This window comes from Empidonax traillii, unplaced genomic scaffold (assembly GCF_003031625.1).
Source record: "Empidonax traillii isolate 1590-97213 ecotype Southwest subspecies unplaced genomic scaffold, ASM303162v1 scaffold980:size574330, whole genome shotgun sequence".
NCBI classification, from domain to species: Eukaryota; Metazoa; Chordata; class Aves; order Passeriformes; family Tyrannidae; genus Empidonax; species Empidonax traillii.
The window spans coordinates 203,431-222,507 of record NW_020956173.1 but is presented as its reverse complement, the minus strand read 5'-3'; the positions used below and the strand labels follow the sequence as shown (position 1 = coordinate 222,507).

At 43.1% G+C, this 19,077-nt stretch overlaps 1 protein-coding gene across 1 annotated transcript in view; it reads left to right on the top strand.

Moving 5' to 3' along the window:
* The window catches only part of PRKCQ (protein kinase C theta), a 40,705-nt gene extending 22,728 nt beyond the window's left edge, over nucleotides 1-17,977 (top strand). Inside the window, exons 14-19 of the mRNA XM_027903533.1 lie at nucleotides 5,627-5,718; nucleotides 8,257-8,319; nucleotides 11,820-11,958; nucleotides 15,114-15,302; nucleotides 15,893-16,021; nucleotides 16,666-17,977. Of these exons, the coding sequence (XP_027759334.1) occupies nucleotides 5,627-5,718; nucleotides 8,257-8,319; nucleotides 11,820-11,958; nucleotides 15,114-15,302; nucleotides 15,893-16,021; nucleotides 16,666-16,821 (768 nt within the window). The 3' untranslated portion in view covers nucleotides 16,822-17,977. The remainder of the gene's footprint in view (nucleotides 1-5,626; nucleotides 5,719-8,256; nucleotides 8,320-11,819; nucleotides 11,959-15,113; nucleotides 15,303-15,892; nucleotides 16,022-16,665) is intronic.
* Nucleotides 17,978-19,077: the final 1,100 nt, after the last annotated feature.

Genomic DNA, 19,077 nt, shown 5'->3' with positions numbered 1-19,077 from the left:
ATTTTGAGCTTGGAAAACTCTGATTCAAGGCTAGTTGGCCGTATTTGAACCAGCTGATGGGAAAGTAGGGAATGAATTGGGGTGTTTAGGGAAGCTTTGAGGATTTTGCCTCTTGCAAGCAGCAGGCAGGAAAACTGGCAAGGTCTCCTTCAATCCTGGCCAAAATTTCAACATGGTTTAGCAGAAATAGCAGCATCTCAGCAGAGCTCTGGGACTCCAACAAGGTTGTGCCAGAGAAGGTGTGAGCAGCTGTAATTATAACATCAAATATATGAAGTTTTTACGAGACACTTCTTAGGTGGTGTCAGCCCATGTGCTGTGAACAGGGGGAGTGTATTAGCCAGGAAAAGAGGAGGACAGCTCACAAGTGTGTTTTTTTAAGTGATAGATGATTGACATATTCAACACACATATTCTCTTTGCTTTCCCATTGTCCAGCCTGAGGAAAATCAGCCCGAAATGCATAAAGCTTTGCATGAGATTTCTAAAAATCTGCTGTCCTCATCCTGAAAAAAAAAAAAAAAAATTACTTCTTAAAATAAAAACATTAATTTTTTTTTTTTGCCTATTTTTCTGCTGATAGAATGTTTTTGTTTCAAAAGTTGGACTACTTTTTGTGAAGTTTTTCGTCTGGTGGTTTTTTAATCTGTAAATCTTCACAGAAACCTTTTGCTAGCCATGAGAAAATTAGTCTTTTTCCAATATTCCACCCGATACTGATAGGAAAGCCACTTTCTCTTGCAAGACAGGGCTGATAGTAACTCAGCTTACCAGTGAGGGATATCTGCTTGGAGCTGTGATGAAGGTCTTGGAATCTCAGAACTCAAATGAAAGGAGGTATTGCCAGCCAGCACCTTTATCTATACATATGTATTTTATATAAGTGTATAAATATATTTATATGCTTTGTACCAAGCTCATGGGCACAAAACACTAAGCACGCCAAACGAGCAGTTTAACAGGCAGTTAAAAGTGCAAAGATTAGAACAAGAAATAAACACTGAGATCAGGGACTGGACTGAATTATTTGACAGCTGTAAGAAATGCTGCCATCTCCAGAAGATAGACTGATATTACACAAGAGGGGGGGAAAAAGTCTTTAAACCATAGAACAAAAATAAACCTGGGGGTGTTTTGGTGCAAATAGCAAAATTAGAAATGTTGATGTACTTCCATGGTCACCCACTAGCAAGGAGTAACCCTGTGTTTACTGTTCCTCATGGGAGTAAAAGCATTGCCTGCTTTCCCACTGGATGGGATGATGTGATGGGATTGCAGCACACTCTGAGTGATGTGATGGAAAAGGCTGAGAGACCTTTGACTCCCATCTATGGATGAAACAAAATAGATCCAAAGCCTGGATAAGAACCCAGACTGGGCTGAGCTGAGCTGCATGAAAAGCTGAGACAAGAGGCAGCTGCAGGAATTGAATCATAGAATAGTCTGGGTTGGAAGGGACCTTAAAGAACACTGCATCATGTCAAACCTTTCTCCTGGCCAGGGCTGACCTAATTCAATGGGATGCAGCAGGATTAGGTCACTTAATTTGGAACCTCTTCCACATGAAGCCATTTCTTAGGGTAGCTGCTCTAAATTAGGGTAAAGCCACACTGTCCTGCAGCATTAATTATTTTGAAATTCAACCTCCTGGAAGCCCTGGGAAGAAGAATTTTCTCTCTTCAGTAAGTGGTGTTAAATTGTGTATTTATATGGATGCAAGTGCTTTCAAATGCAAAGAAAACAAAATCTGAAAATCTCCGCAGAAAAATGCTCTGGAGGGCTCCCAGCTGGTTTGAGGATTTTAAGAGCCTGTTAAAGGATGTACCTTCAAAAGATCAATTTAAATGCTGCCTGCTTTCTACTCATTGTTTATAAAGTTGAAAGCATCTCTGATAGTGACTATTCATTCTCACAGCAGTTGAAATGCAGAGAAGAAGCAGGTTGTATTAACTCCATCCCTGCCTTTGTCCTGGAGAGTGGGGGAGCAGGTGGCTCTGTGGAGAGGAGCTCAGCCCAGTTCAGCTCAGCACAGGTGCTGAGGGGCTGATGGGGCAGGGAATCGAGTTCTTGCAGTAATCAAAGCTTTCAGCACCTGGCAGGATTGACCAGACGAGGGAACTGGGTTATTTTGCGTCTGTGTGTTGTACAACGTCATGTTGTGTGGTGGTTTTGGGGCTGTAGGAGCAACACTTCATCCCCCCACAAAAAGGTTTGTCATGTTCCCTCTGCTGCAATGGAGAAGGCCCCTGGAAGATGGTCTGGAAGTAGAGAATGGCTGATATACAGATGTTCTTGTCCACATGGGTGTGCCCGTTAGTTTAAGAAGCGTTTGGTCAACACACACAGGCACACGGTGGGATTCCTGAGGTTGTCCTGTGCAGGGGCAGGAGCTGGGCTTCAATGACCTTATGGGTCCCCTCCAACTCAGGATTTCTATGATTCTGTGTTTCTATAACCACGCTGGGACAATATCCATCCCTGAATGAATGAAGTGCCTTTATAGTCCTCCTCGAGCTCTGTGGTTGTAAAAGATGGTCCCAAGCTCTGCTGAGAGACCAGACGTTTTCCCTCCTGCTATGTGAGTTTGGAACCATGGCCAGAAGTTTGGGTTGAGCATTTTCTACCTGGGGATGCTCTCACAGGTGGTCAGGATGTCATCTGTCACACGTCTGCAAGGGAGAGAGGCAGGGAACTCTTTCCAAGCCTCCTTCAGAGCTTTGTAGGTCTCACCACTGAGGAACAACATTCCTGTTTGTTTGCCATCCCAGCTGCCCTGTCTTGAGAATCATAGAACCGTAGAATGGTTTGGGTTAGAAAAAACCTTTAAAGGTCATCTAATCCAACCCTCTTAGAATGAGCAGGGGCATTTCCAACTACATAATACCCACTTAACCCCCTCTTACCTGCCCCTGGTGCTGACAGACTTCAGACCCTGGCAGTAACAGGCAGGAGCCATCAGATAACTTTCCCAGGACAAGAGGAAGTTTAAGTTGGAGCCTGTCTGCAAACACGTCCTCTGTGCCACTCTAACCCTTTGACCTCTTGCACACTGTTGAATTTTCAGTGGTTTCAAGTATGGGTCTTGCCACTTCCCATTTTTAATGTGTTCTGTGGCTCTGTGGAGCTCAGGCTTAGGAAGATGACTCCAATATCTTGTTTGCAGTTTGCCCTGCTTGATTACACCCTCCTACTCATAATGACGCACTTAGGGCTGATCTCAAGCAGTTTTTCTCCGTGACCCATTCCAGACAACTGCCCTTTGCAAGAGGCAAGGGGAACATCCAAACCCCAGAGCAGAAAAGTCAGAGTGATGCCATCTCTCTTTTCAGCAGTTTATGTGCCACTCTGTAGCACCTGGTAGACCACAAACTTCAATACTAATCACATCTGAGTTTTTAGTCTGCAGCTTTATGGCTTAAGGCAGTTGAGCAACGTATATTTGGATGTAAATTAGTCTGAGAGGTGGATGACCTCCTTCCTTGGATGGCAAAAGGGTGCTGACAAAGTCCTCCATTTCAAGTTAGAGTCTCTGGTTCAACTAAGTAGGTACATCAGATGGTTGCTCAAATCCATGAGCAAACAGAGCAGAAATTGCTTATTCCGCTGAATAAACTTGGGCTTCAAGTTGTACTTAAAGATGTGTAGCCAAAATTAGTGGACTTTCCAGGGAAACCCAAGGGTTTTCTCTTTCCCAGTCCACTAAAGCTGAATCTGGCTCCTTTGAGGACCCATCAGGTTTCTTCTGTTCCCAGTGTGACACATGTGGCTGCTGGTGTGTTGGTGGCTAAACCCCATCACCTCCCTGTGTACCTTCACAAAGAGCATCTGTTCAGGCATTTTCCTGAAAAGGCTCCTGAGCTCACATTGTTTCCAAGATTTATACATTCCTCTACTAAATTGCCCATCTCCACTTGACCGTCTTTTCCTTGCTTAACTGATTTACGTGCACAGCCCTCTACAGATGCAAGACCTTCAAACTGAAAACCTGCACCCATTTGGTTCAGTGATAAAATTTGTATTCTTTCCCCAGGGGGCCAAATCTGGCCTTGTGCTTGTTGGATGACAGGTGGGGTTTCCAATGAGACATCCATTTAGATAAGAGTTCTGTAATTAAAAGGATCTGGCTAAAGAAATTGCACAAATTAGAGCAGACAGCTGTTGTTTGAAAGGAACAAGCACTGTTGTGGTTTTTTAAAATATCCAGCTCTTGGCTGGCTGCCAGAGATACTTATATTAGATCTAATGGATAAAAATCTTCAACTGTTAAAAATGTAAGAAGTGAAAAGAACCCTATTTCTCCCCCCCCACCCCGAAAAATGTGATGGGCAATAGGCAACACAGGGAAGATATTCATAAACTTTATAGCACAGCCTAAAGATGACTGACTTCAGGTGTGTGCAGAACAGAGGGAGGCTTTTGAGAAATAAAAATACTGCATCAATTTTATTTTATTCCTGCGTTTATGCACAAAAGGTGAGATTGCAAAAAAATAGAAGTTTGGACTGAGGGCGTAACTCAGTGCATGGATACTCTTCTTCCAGGAAAAGGTGCCCCTCCTGCTTTGTAGGTACAATTAGCGTGGAAGGGATCAGTCTCAACCACCTTTCACCTTCTGCAGGGGCCTGGTGGTGAGGTTTTGGCTGGTGAAGCTGTGAGAGGATCAGTGTTGTGTACATGAGCAACCTGGTCTAGTAGAAGGTGTCCCTGCCCATGGCAGTGGGGTTGGAACTGGGTGGTCTTTAAGGTCTCTTTCAACCCAAACCATTCTATGGCTCCATGATTCTACATCAAGGACTGAAAGGGAAACCTTGGTGGTCAGTTCTGCTTGTTATCCAGTATTCAATTCCATTATTTCTATGTAGCAGAAGAAGAGTTTCTCACTGTCCTTGTCAAACAGCTGGTGTTTGCATTCAACTGGGGACAAGGACTGGATGTCTTTCCAGGCTTCTCTGACATGCAGGCACTCAGTAGGTATCCAGAAATATGATTAATTCGTGAATCTTCCCACCAGCAAGTTATATCTTGCCCTGTTTAACAGAGCAGCTTTCAGGCTTAAAATCAAGCATGTGCTTAAATCAGATTGCTTCATCTGGCCAGGGTCTCTGAGAACCTGAAAAAGTCAGACCCATGGGCCTCCACAGAAGAGGTGCAGGAATTCAGGTGGCAACAACTTAAGGTCACTCCACTGGATGGATAATACTCTGGGATGGGGACCAGAGGAGACCTAGTATTGACTTTTGCCTCTTCTACTAGTCCCTCCAGGAAGCTTGTCCATCTGTCCTTCCATTACACAGGCACTGTAGAGTTACTCATCCTCTTTATTGCCTGGAGGTCTGCTGGTAAAAATTAATGGCACCAGCTGGTTGTTAAGTGGATTTGCAATGTTTGCTAATGGTGTTTGCACAAATCAGAGCAGAGAGGGTGAGTATGGGCTTAGGAAACAAAGAGGAGAAATGAGGAATCTAAAAAAGAAACTGCTTTTTTTCCAAAATCTTCACAGTAATCTTTTCCTTCCTCTTTTTGAGTGCTTTCTAAGGGGTTTGTTTTTCAGGTTTTTTTTTTTTTTTATACTTTTACTTTGCCCTTTCCCCACCCTTATTTATTCTCATCTTGTCTCATTCCCTAGGAAAACCTCTTTTTTGTGATGGAATACCTCAATGGAGGAGACCTCATGTTCCATATCCAGAGCTGCCATAAGTTTGACCTTCCAAGAGCAACGTAAGATATTATTGTTGCCTTTGGGCTTGCAGGTTGCCCACATGAGAGAAGCAAAGGCAGGAGCAGCAGCAGACACCTGGGAACTTGATTTTATTCCCAGCTCTGATGCTGTCCTGCAGGGGAAACCTTGGGCAAATCATTTGACCTCTCTTCATCTCACCCAGCTGCAAAGTGAGAATAATGCTTGTGCTGGAAACCGAATCACTCTCTATCCCAGCTCTCTCCAAACTGAACAAAACAGACATGCAGGTTGTTACCTCTCCTCTGTGATGGACTTGGAGCAAATCACTTCCTCTCCCTGTCCTCTTTCCCCTCCCACAGAAGGCTTTTGGAGCCCATCCACACAGTTGATTTTAGTCAGATGTGATCTTACTTTACAATCTTGGTCAACCAGGGAAGGTTTTCTGTCTGGAAGTGTTACAAATGCTCATCAGCTTTGTGTCTGCCTACAGTCTTAATCTTCAATCTGCAAACTAGGAATCTCCCTCTGGCCTGTGACCTGGCTCCCGTATTTTTCACCATCCTCAGCACAATCCCATATATGTTTGTGCAGAGCCAAGAGCCGAGCTGGAGGGAAGCTGTTCCTCAGGCTGCCCTTCTTGATGGATTAGTCCCCTTCCCATGCTTCAGTCCCTCACTCAGATCAGGGCTTCAGAGGCACCAGCCAATCCAGCTGTGACCTCACCTTTGGACGTGCCTCCACTGTTTATAAAGAGCCCCAAACCTGCCTCAGATCTTCAGAATCACAGAATATCCTGAGTTGGAAGGGACCCACAATGATCTTCGAGTCCAACTCTTAAGTGAAGGGCCCATATGGGGATCAAACCCGCAAACTTGGTGTTATTAGCACAATGCTCTAACCAGCTGAGCTGATTTCAGGGTCTTAGTTACATGTCCCATGGATGGGAGTAGTGTCAAAACAACCTACAACTGTCTGCTGTGAACTAGAGGAGCTCTGGAGTCTCTCTGTTGCGCTTCTTGAGTGCTTGCTCAGCCCATAATCAGAGGTCCCAATAACGACATAACAACCCAACCTCCACTCCAGATTTACCACCACCCAAAAAAAAATCCAAGAAATGCATTTTCAGCCATCTGTGGAACCAAACATCTTGTTCTTTACAGCACTGGGTGGCCTGTAGCCAAGCTGCAGGACCTGCTTAAGCTGAGGTTCTCAGTCCAGTGATCAGAGGTGAAGCTGGTTTTTGTTAGGAAGCTGGTTTTTGTTAGAAGTAATGGGATTTTCCCTCTTTCCCTTTAAAAGTTCACAGAGGTGGGGGGAAAGAAATAAAACCTATCAAAAGTACAAAAGGTAAATTTAAACAAAAAATTAATATACCAACAGAGAATTAAAAATTTATTTAGCTTTGATTAAAGCAAATAGAAGAATTAGAATAAATGAAATGTGCTTTTAATCCTTCTGCAAGCAAGAGGTATTTTGAAAGTCAATATTGAAACCACTATAGGGATTAATTTTTATTTAATAATTTAATAATAAAAAAAAACCCACACTGTCATTTAAATAAATGTTTGATGATTTTTTCCAAAAGCATTTGAATATTCAGAATTAAGGACCAGTGCATTGAAGACTGAGGGAGCAGAGCTGTGCCACACTGGAGAGAAATACAATCCTCTGGTTGCATTCCCTTCTGGGAGGGCACTTTCATTCTTCACACTGATGCTGCCTCTTTACAGCAGGATGTGGAGATGTCCTTTGGGTAAAATGAATTGACAACAAAGACCTCAAATTTGCAAAAAAAAAAAAAAAAAAAAACAACTCCAGAGAAAGACCAACAAGCTGCTAGTTCACATTATGGATAAACTTTCAAAACTAGGAAAAATTTCTTCACGGAATGGGTGGTCAGTCACTGGAATGGGCTGCCCAGGGAAGTGGTGGAATCACCATCCCTGGAAGTGTTCCAGGCCAGGTTGGATGGGGCTCTGAGCAGCCTGGTCCAGTGAAAAGTGTTCTTGCCCATGGCAGGAGGTTGGAACCAGATGGTCTTTAAGGTCCCTTCCAAACCATTCTATTATTCTGTGATCACTGTAACTCATTGATTTACTTTAAATACATAAATAAGAGAGAGGTACAGACATGGTCTGCCTTTCTTGTTACAGGGATCGTATTTTGAGGCAAGGCAGGGAGGGCAGTAGGAGCTGGTGGTTTTTTGCTCCACAGCTGATCTGGAGGCATTCTTAGGCACTGAAGAGACCATCCTGAAAATCAGTTACTTAGAGAAAAATGCATCTAGCCTTGCGGTGTGGCTTCCAAATCCCTGAAGATAAGTAGGCTCTACTTCCCTACCATTTCACAAAGTGGTTTCTGTGGGAATTAGGCTCCTAGCTGTGTGGCACGCTTTTGGGAATCTCACATCATCCATCAGTAAAACACAGTCACCCCAAACCTTCTAGGGAGAATCCAAACCTTCTGGGAACCTAATGAAATTTTGGTTCATGTGGAGACAAAGTTTCCCTCTTTCTGGGTCTGGTTGAAAACGCTTTGGGGAAGAATCCATTCTAACCTTGCCTTCTCTCACTCAGGTTTTATGCTGCTGAAATAATTTGTGGCCTTCAGTTCCTCCATTCCAAGGGCATAATATACAGGTAATTTTACTCTTTAATGTAAATAATATTCTAATGTGCTAAACCCTTTCTGCTTTCCTTGCAAGCACTAATGGCAACAGAGAGCCTGTTTCTTGGATGTACTTACTAGCATTGCTTTTCTATGCAGATTTCCCTTTTACGGAGTCTGGGCATTTTATTTTGAAGAGATAGTATTAAAAAGCATTTTTGAGGCCTTTTTTTGAGAATCCAGTCCTATTTCTGCTAACATTAAAAGAAGCCCTTGGATTGCATTTACACAGAGTCATTCATACAGCACCCACTGTTTAAGCTTTCAACCTATCAAGGTATATAAGGTCAGGTTAGGACAAATTTGGTATATCTGCTGTACTGATTACCCTGGGACAGCGGTGACAAGCTCAGCTCAAGTAACAACAGCAGGGACACAGTGATATATCTTAATTCTGGATTATTAACAGGTGTGCTGTGCACAGTTCCATGGGGACATGGGATTCATCTCACCTACCATCCTGAGTCTGAGTTGACTGTCAAGCTCTTCTTGTAGTAAGCAGAGAGTGAGCATTTTTAGGTTTGTCAAACCTGTGGTAGAGTGTGTACGAGAAGTGCCCATTTCTACTGGAAATCAGGCCGCAGTCTTATTTCCCGTGGCCAGAAGAAGGAACTGAATTTCTGGGGAGCTCCAGTCAAGCTCATCTTCATGGCAAAATTCAGTTACTGCCCTGCAGCCTCCTGTAAAAGCAGGAAACAAATAGCTTGTCACAAACAAATCAGAAAGCCCACCACAGCAGTGATGTTTTCTGAACCCAAAATGAGCATGTTGAAACGTTTGTCCTGTCGTGTGAACACGAGAACAAACGCTGAAAGTGAATGGCTTGTTTAGAATCCATTCCCCCTTTAAAACACTCGCTTTGATTCTTGTTAGTGCTCACGTGGGAGCCATTTATAGTCTTTATTGACCGGTGATGGTGATTGCATAAACATGAGATCAATACCAGTGGCGTTAATCTAAGATGATCTGTGGGGTCTCAGCAAGTTTCTGGCTCTAATCATTATTCTGGGTGACTGAAGGGAAAAATTTTCCAAAGTGCCCAAACCTCTCTGCCATGTCTGTTGTTTTTTGATGCAGTCTTCTCAGAAAAGCAGATTAAAAAATATCTGCAGGACATGGTGAGTTTATGGCAGGACTTTTAATGCCTAAATTTTATTTGTATTTCACATTTTTACTTGGAATCACTACACTGGTGCTGTGTTTCCTCACACTGGTACCTGTTTCCTCATGAAAGGTGAGGGGTGTTTGGAGTTTGGAACCTTGGGAAATGTGAGAGAATTGGGATATCTGGGCACTGGGGAGCACAGGGATAGGAAGAGACATCTCATTCCCAGAAGTCAGTGTAATATTGCTTTGGGAATCAACCTTTGAGAGAAAAGGTTTAACGAGTCCTACTCCTTTTTCCTTCTCTCACTGAAGACAATGACAACAAGGTCAGTTGAGAACTCACAGTCATCAGTAGCTCTGTCAGGGAGAACTAAGCACTTAGGAAAGTGAACAGAAATAATTTCTGAAACTACATCACTTGCAATGTCGTAAGAATAATGAATCCAGCTGTTCTGTCTCATGCACCCACGTTTGGAAACATTGGCTTAAATTTTAATGAATGAGCCGAAGCGTTTTTTGGCAGAAACTCCAGTCCCTGGAGCCAATGAGTTTGAGACTCATCAAAATAATGAAAGCAAACTGTAGGTGATGGGTTTTTTGCTTTGCTTCGATCTACCAGATAAATAAAAGCAGTGCTGGCAGCCCGAGATTGATCTCAGTGGTGTAACTAAAATAAGTCATTCCAGCTGGAAATTGTGACAACATGGGTGTCTGCCACTTGGAAGGCAAATGTCTCGCTTGTCTCTATATTTCTGTTTGATTGATGACTCCCATTTTGTCTTGGGCCATATTCTGGCAGCAAGAAACAATTGCCCCATGACAACAATTTAGTGTGTAAACACTTAGACATCCCCCACCCTGATTAGGACCTGGACAAAGGAAGACAAGGAGCTTTGCACACAGGGAGGCTGAACACTCATCTTTCCTGCAGTTGCAGGCAATCATCTCAGGAGCATCATGCATTGGAAATTGCCTTCTTTGAGGGATTTAAAACCATTTCTGAAAAAAAAACCCCACATTGTAAAACAGTTGTCATCAGGAGAGTGGCCGTACAGCAGCCTCACTGTTAGAGATCTGCCTAAGATGTGGAAAATCATAGAATCACAGAGTGGTTTGGGTGGGAAGGGACCTTAAAGATCATCTAGTTCCAACCCCCTCACCGTGGGCAGGGATGCCACCCACTAGATCAGGCCCCACCCAACTTGGCCTATTGGCCAAAATGTGTGTAGGCTGTGAATTAGCAGGGATTGAAAAAGAACAACTATATCCTAAGTTGTGAGCACAAGCAAATGTGTCTGGGTGCTTTGGGAGCAAGACAGGACGTGCAGGAATGCGTGTGCTCACAGACCAGGTGACCCAAACTCTACCTACAGCCCATATTAAGCACCGGGTCATTATCTCAGTGAAAAGCAAAACTTTTAGGTAAGATATAAAAAATTAATATAGAAGAGATACCAGCCTTCCTTTCTTTCTATCTTTTGCTTTCCTTCTTTGCAAGCTTTTCTCTCCTTTCAGAGCTTGCTCCCATGTGAGGACCTCATTATTCTCCATCGGCTGTCATGACTCATCAGCTCACTTTCATTTCCTTCCTGTGCACTTCTGTTTTCTTCCTCTCTCTGGACTCTGCTTCCTCAGAGGAGGTCAGAGCCTGGAACCTCAGACAGCAGCCTGGCAGATGTGTGTGAAGGGCTTTGTAAACCCCTGGGGTTCAGATGGTGCAGCCCAGCAGTGAAGAGGTGGTGGGTGTTCCACTGATGTCTGGGATTATTCTGACCCTCTGCAGGACATACAGGGCTTGTGTGTCCTTATCTCTCCCAACATTTGTAGAGCCTGCACTGGGAGGGAGATCTGGCAGCGGCTTCAGAGAGAATATCGAGGCTCCCAGGGAAGGAGAAAGTGAGAATTACCTGGTCACTTCTTGCTCTCCTTTTCCAGGCTGTGTTAGGGCAGAACCACCAGCTGGCACAAAGCCCTTCTTAGCTTCTCCATTCTGCATCCTTGAAGGAGGCAGCTTTTAGAAGGTCTCTTGGGTGATGTGATCCCTGGAAATGTTCAAGGCCAGCCTGGATGGGGTTTGGAGCAACCTAGTCTACTGTGAGGTGTCCCTGCCCGTGTCAGGGGGGTGGAACAAGAAGATCTTTAAGCTCCCTTCCAATTCAAACCGGTCTGTAATTCCATGATTCCATGTCTTCTCCAGCAAACAAATCAGTATTGGGATGAGAGAAATTAGGAAAAGGGATCCTTAACTCCAAGAGAGCAGTTTTTCATTCATCCCTCAGCCTTCCTTTGTAGGCTAAAGTAACTAAAATGACTTGTGTGTCTCTGGAACACTTTAAAGGGGTGTCTTCCTTCTCTTTCTCTGCAGAGACTTGAAGCTGGACAACGTCCTCCTGGACAATGAGGGGCACATCAAAATTGCTGACTTTGGGATGTGCAAGGAGAACATGTTTGGAGATGCAAAAACAAGTACTTTCTGTGGGACTCCTGACTATATTGCTCCTGAGGTGGGTGTGGGGTGCAGGGGGGTCATCAAGCTGCTGTGGGACAGAGAATGTGCATTAGGACATGGCTGTTGGTCAGTGGTGGGGGCTGCAAAGAGAAATAACCTAGTTTTGAGCAGTTCCAGGCTAGAAACTGGATTTCAGTCTGCCCCAGACTCTATGTTCCTGTCTGGAATTGGATATTTTTGCGGTTAACCAATTATATTTATTTTTGTGCAAGTGGGGCTGGGAAACAAGTGGTGCTTTTATTAACCCAAGAAACAGAATGTTTAATGGAAATTGAGTTTGGGCCATGGCAGAAGAAGCTCCAAGACATAGGTCCTGCAATTCAGGGACAGGAACAGCATGAGGAATGCTGATTGTGCCCTTTGCCTTGTTTATTTCCATTTTTAACCATAGAAATTTGGGTTGAGTTTTTTTGTTGGTGGTGATTTGGTTTGGTTTTGGTTTTGGTTTTTTTGTTTGTTTGTTTAATTTGTTTTGTTTCATTTTTGTTTTGTTTTGCTGTTGTTGTTTTTTAATTTCAGTAATTTTGGTTTTTAATTTTGAACTAGATCCCTCCAGAAAAGAGAAAGTATCCTTAACCAAGTGACTTCACAAAATAATAGATCTTACTGTGGAGAGGCTTTGAATAATTAGGTGGCAAAGTTGGGGCCAAAGAAAACATTTTTCAGCTCAGAGGAAAACCAACAAGTCATCCATGCATCATGCCTGACACCGGTCTGAAATCCATTTATTTGCCTTTCAAGATCCCCTTTCGTAATTTTAGTGTTTTCATGATGGATATTGGTACTTTCCAAATAGCTTTCAAAGCCTTTGGTGTTGTGGGTTTTTTTTCACTCCACTATAATTCACTGATCCTTCACTGTGCACTCAGGGCTTGATTCTGGCCTAGGTTACACCACTGCTGAAACTCAAGGGTCTCTTTAAATCAAATTGGATTTCTATTGCCTAAGAGCAGGTGTAAGTGTGCTCTGCAATCAAGCTGCAATTGGATTTTATTCCACTTCAATATGCTTTTATTTAAGAAAAAAAAAAAGAGCTATTTTTCTATTCTAAAAAATAAAAAGAGAGCCAAGTGTCGATCCATTATCTGTGGTTTTGCTTTATGGAAAAGAGAAAAGCTAAAATAGCTCAGAGTTTTGTTTCTGCACCATCGTTTATTTTAGAGATTCAACGAGTGCATATAAAACATTTTACCTCTGAATTGAAAGCAATTCTGGAGTTTATGGATCATCTCTCCTGCCAGAAGCAGGAGTGCTGGATCCTTTGTCAGTATTTCACTGCAGCTGCTACCACTGTAATTTGTTACAGCCCCAGCACCTTGGCCACAGCCACTTGAATAAGGGGGCTTTGGGTCAGGAGACAAACATTTTTTTTTATTTCAAAAAATATCTGACCAAAAAAAAAAAGCTTCACCTGAAATGAAATTGCTGAGTTTATTTCTTTTTTTTCCCCTCCCAGATAATTTCCAAGCTAATAAATCTTTTCTTTGATTGCCATAAAACATTTAATTTCAGTTTCCAGACACTTTATCCTTTAAAAGGTAAAACCTTATAAAAATAATGAGTCTTTTCAGAAGGAAAGGTTGGGATGGTTTTGTTTGTAAATGATCCACTAGAAATATATGTCTCTTTTTGGTCCTTTCTGGCATCCCCTCCTTTGGAGACAGAAGTGTTAGTCATGAGCACTCTACATGAAATTGGGTTTAGACTCCTGACATTAAAGTCCTGCTTTGTGAGATGCCACAGGAACATCAGAGGGGGATATTTCTCGCCTAATGTGAGAAAATTCATCTGAAAAATGAAGCACTAGATGGCACTTTATAGTGTTGTAGAAGGACAAGCATCCCAGAAAACAAGCCATCCCTTCCTACCTCAAGTGTGTAAGTCAATTAAATCACCGTTTTCCCTCCATAACCATAGAAAGACTGGATGCATAAATTAATAAGACACATAATTTTTAGTCAATAAGATGATGATTTTTCAACTCTCAGCAGTTTCACCTGTACTGACCTGGAGAGTTGTTTTCACGGGTATTAAGACATCACCAGGACTTGTCATTGATACCTATCCCATAGCTTCAATATCAGGAATCCCATTGCAACCAAACTCAAGAGTAAAAATTGTGCCTTAAAAAGAACTTTTCCCCACTACAGCTCTAAAATCTCGATAATCCCACACATCACAGTCATCCCATGACCCTTTAGATATCTGCACTGTAAACATCTATATATGAACAAGTTTTCTAGGCTTCTTGATAAATAGGGGATTGTATTTTACAGCAGGTAAATATTTATCTGGATGTCTAAAATTGGACTAATTTCCTTCCTTGGCTGTAAGAGGACCTAATGGTTCAGCTGTAGGTATCTCCATAACACATATCTAAAGGCAGGTGAGAATAATTTCGCTTCTCCAGAGAGTTTGAGAACTTGGTGTTGGTCCTTGAGACCTGGGGGAGGTTGTGATTGATTCCAGCTGACCCTTCTGGTCCCACCACACTGGATGTGGCCTTCACTTTATAGCTGACACAGAAAGGCACAAACAAATGGAGGGCAAATTGCCATTCCTTTACTTATAACTCAGTTTGTCTTAAGAGGGCAGACCAGCAACCAATTTCCTGTTTTTTCTGGGGAAGATTTTGCTGGGATAGATTCACACCATTTCAACCGACTGATGGTCTTAGAGTACCCTTACACTGCAACTTTTGTAATTTAAAATTCAGTTTTGTGTGAGCTGAATCAGTTCCAAAATTATAATGCCTAACCATTTGTCTTCTTGGACAGCAAAAGCGTGATTTGAACCCCTGGGATAACCTGGAGAGCAGGCAAAAAAAATTACTTGCCTCACTTTTTATGTTTTGAGATATCTCTGGTAGCCAAAGATTTGTTCAAGTAACTTAAGAGTTACATGCAACCTTATTTGCAGTGAGAAGGACTGTTTTGGCTCCCAGGTGTGGCTGTGACTTGGAGCTCCTCAAACCACAGCCCCTCCACCTCTGGCAGATGTTCTGGCTCATGCAGGTTGAGGGAAGCACCTCTGCCATCCCGCTCGGTGCAAAGCACCTGTTGGAAGGTCATGGTCTGGCCACCCTTCTGAAGCTGAAATACTCATGTAAAACGTTTTACTTCAGCCTTTGTCCCTCCTGTTTTTGGGCAGATCCTGCTGGGGCAGAAGTACAACACCTCCGTCGACTGGTGGTCCTTTGGTGTCCTCCTGTATGAGATGCTTATCGGCCAATCCCCTTTCCATGGCCAAGATGAAGAGGAGCTTTTCCAGTCCATCCGTATGGACAACCCCTTCTACCCTCGCTGGCTTGACAAGGATGCAAAGGACATTTTGGTGAAGGTAAGAATAGCCACACATGGAATTAAAGTGTTTTTTGATAGAATTGACATCTTTGGATTGCGCATCTTCAGCTGTTGCACAGAGAAACACATTCAGCGTGATGGGACCAGAGAGACTCAATGTCTTTTCTGTGGAACTCAAACCACACCTCACCTAAGTCATAAGGCCATCTGTGTGTCCTCTTTCTCCTGAGTTATGATATGGCTCTTCACAGGGTTCCAGATACCAGCTGTTAGATATCAGTTTCTTTGCAGAGCAGTCCCTAAGGTATGAGGCAGGTTAACTCCTGGAGAAGATCCTCTGCCAGGCTTCAAACTAAGGGTTACAGCAGACTGAGATGTTGAACATCTATCTCTGGGACACATACTGCCATCTTTCTTCACAGTCAACCTGTACTTCTGTCAGGATTAGAGATAGTGATAATCTTCATACCAATCAACAAATTACCCTTCTTTGGGAAAAAAAAAAACCAACCACATTTTCTCCATTATGGGTTGTTCTCATTGCACTGACCAGATAATTAGGTGTTCCACCCTGCTTAATGCTTGCATTAACAGCACAGAGTTTAACCTGTGGAATCAACATTCCAGCTTTTCGTAAGAGAACCTGAGAGGAGACTGGGAGCAAGAGGGAACATCCGCCAGCATGCCTTTTTCCGGGAAATCAACTGGGAAGCTTTAGAAGAAAGAAGGATGGAGCCTCCCTTCAAACCCAGAGTGGTGAGGATGCATCTTCTTCCAGTTCCATCCAACCCATGTCTTTTAGACTATGTACTTCTAGTGGCTGGGTTGCCTGACCTGATCATCACAATACTGCTCTGTGATGGCTGTAAGCCCAGGTCTGGCATATCTACACCTGAGAAACCATAAATGACCCAACACTTTCTCAGTTACCAGAGCAGGGGATGTTTCATAATACCTTGCCTTAACCATGTAACTTCACCCCATTCTGTAGGGATTATCTTCCATTGAACCGCAGAAGGGAAAGCAGTTCAGATAACCAGGTGGTTGGCTAAGTTAGAATAATCCTGACTTTTAATAACTGTCCTATTAAACTATCAAGGTCCTATAAATGACAATAATATAATTTGATTTGAAAAGAGCATCATTCTTTCATTTTACAGTCTTTCACAAGTGTTATTTAATTGATGGGTCCAGTCTGATGTGTTGCAAAGCTCTAACATCCCTGCCTGGCAGAATTCATGCATCACAGGCTCAGTGCTTCCTACATGATATTTATATTTACTAGCTCCTAATTAGAATAAGCTGAGCCCATATGAGCAGTCTGATAGGGCCAGTACCATTTTAATGAAAACCTCAGTATTAGTGGTGTGACATCAATTTTTTTTTCCCTTTTCTTGAAGAAATCTCCAAGTGACTGTAGCAACTTCGACAAGGAATTTCTAAATGAAAAGCCTAGACTGTCCTGTGCCGACAGAGCACTGATTAACAGCATGGACCAAAACATGTTCAGCAACTTCTCCTTTGTGAACCCTAAAATGGAGAAAATATTTTCCTGAGATCTGCCTTACTGAAGGAGTTCTCTGTAATGGTTTGAGTAGCACTTTGTCAACTGAAGACTCTGCCTCGTTATTTTTATCAAGAACCCTCCAGAAAAACACACCTCAGTGAAAGTTTGTGCCATACCTGGAGGCTTCCAGCTTATTCCAGTCTGTAGCAGATGCCAGCCACTCTTCATTACTGATAAAGTTTCTTTGTGGTATCTTTTGGTCTCTCTTCCCTCTCCTCCCAATGTTATTGAAGTTGAGAGCATCTGAAAATGAGGAGCTGCCAAAACCTGTTCCCCACTACTTGCACATGCACCCAATGGGCTTCTATGTAACAAAAAACGAATATATTTGAACATATGGTGATGTCAGTGCCCATTTCTGCAACTCTTACCTAGATCCACCTTTTTCTGAAGGAAAAGTGGTTTATTCAAGGCCTGGGGGTATCTGGGAGGACTTCAGGGTGGGTGCTTTGGTAACCTCCACTCTTTCATGTGCAGAATTGTGCATGTGTGCACAGTTTTGAAGAAGCATTTTGTTCCCTAGACACTTTAAAAATAATGTTGACGAGGTGCTGGGGTTCAGTTTTTCTCTCCTGGGACAAAGAGACTTTGCAGGTGCCCATTCCAATATCCATACATCTTAACTGGAGGCACTGGAGCTAAGGAATCAACCCCAAAGAAGGATCATTGCCAACAGGAAGTGCCAAGATCAATACAGAAAACCAGTGGTTTACACTTAGCACTAGAACAGGGAGGATGGGAAGTTGCAGAACGCCTCAAGAACCATGTTCTAAGCTTTATCTGTCTTTGCCAAACTCAGGGCAAAATCTGGACTGGGCTTTCTGTGTTTTTATCCTAAAACTGCACTAGAAAACTGGAAGATGTTTCCTCGAAACTTTGCTTAAGCATCATTAAACTGGCCTTCCAGGCACAGAATTGGGGTATTTTACTTGAGAGGTACCAACCAGTCCCTGCAAAGGCTGATTTGCTTTCTGTTGCTCTAAATGATGCCCCAACTATTTGGCAACGTGGGCACAGCTCAATGAACTGCAGCCAACAGTCAGGGGGCAGGACAGCACATCAGGTGAGGGTGGTCCTTACCTTCACCTCGTGACATTTTGCTGTGTGTTCTATCCCTTTACAGTCTGTGGAAATGCAATTGGGTTTAAAAAAGTCTTTTCTGTGATCGTTTTGCACTTTTTCCTGAAGTTGGAGAGCTGTAGAATTGCCCAGTTACTGCTTGTCACTGAGATACCACTTAAATACTGGGTCAAAATTAAGTCAAAACCTAAAAAGAGGATTCTGTAATAGCTTGGGCTTAGGCAGTCACCCAGATTGGTATTAGGCTCTGACTGAAGAGCAAACATTTGGAGCTTCATTGCATCAACCCCTCCAGTCCATGGAGAAGAGCAGCTCTAGAAGGTGAGTCATCCCAAAATCAGGTTTGCTTCAGAGATGCCTTTCTGGCTCTGCTGTACCAGGCTGTCAACTTGGACCTCCCTACAGGATAAATGCAGCCTTTTAGGCAGTGCTGGGATATCACTGACAGCGACTGCAGGCACCAAATCCTGCAGGAACAAGAGCTGAAGTGCCTGAAGTCAACAAGAAGAGCGGAGTGCCCTGAGAAAGTTTCAGTCCAGTGACTCTGATGAAATAAATCCTTGTTTGTGCTGTGTAAAACACAGGGGGCATCTGTGCTCACAGTTTTGTGTAGCTGGTCATCATGTTTAATTAGAATGGTTAACATGAATTTTTTAAATGCCAGTGCTGTTCGTACAGTTTAATAAAACGTTGTGTACAACTGGAAAATGGGCATTGAAGTGATTAAATAGGGACAAAGAACAGAGGTGCTTAGAAAAGCCATTAAAATGGCTCTATGCTGTCTGGGGAATGTTCCCCAGGGGAATTTCAACCCATAAATACACAGGAGCAGCAAGCATGTGAACAACTACAACCACTCCACAGAGCAGTATCTAAAACAAAGATTGGGCACTGTGCAAAGGTATCCAAGAAGAGAATAAAATGTTCCTTTTCACTACCAGAAGGTGACAAGGCTTTCAGTGGGGTCTGGTATCTCAAAGGGGTTGCAGAGGGGACGTGCAGATGTCGTTACTGTTAAAGGGTGACTCAAGACATCTTCCTTTGATACCTGAATGAGGCTGGATCAGCCAAGTCCTGGGAGGGCCTGACTCTGCCCACATGAGTGTGTCCATGACCCAAGTTCATTCTGATGGAGTGTGGATGGCCTGATCCAGACTAGAGACTG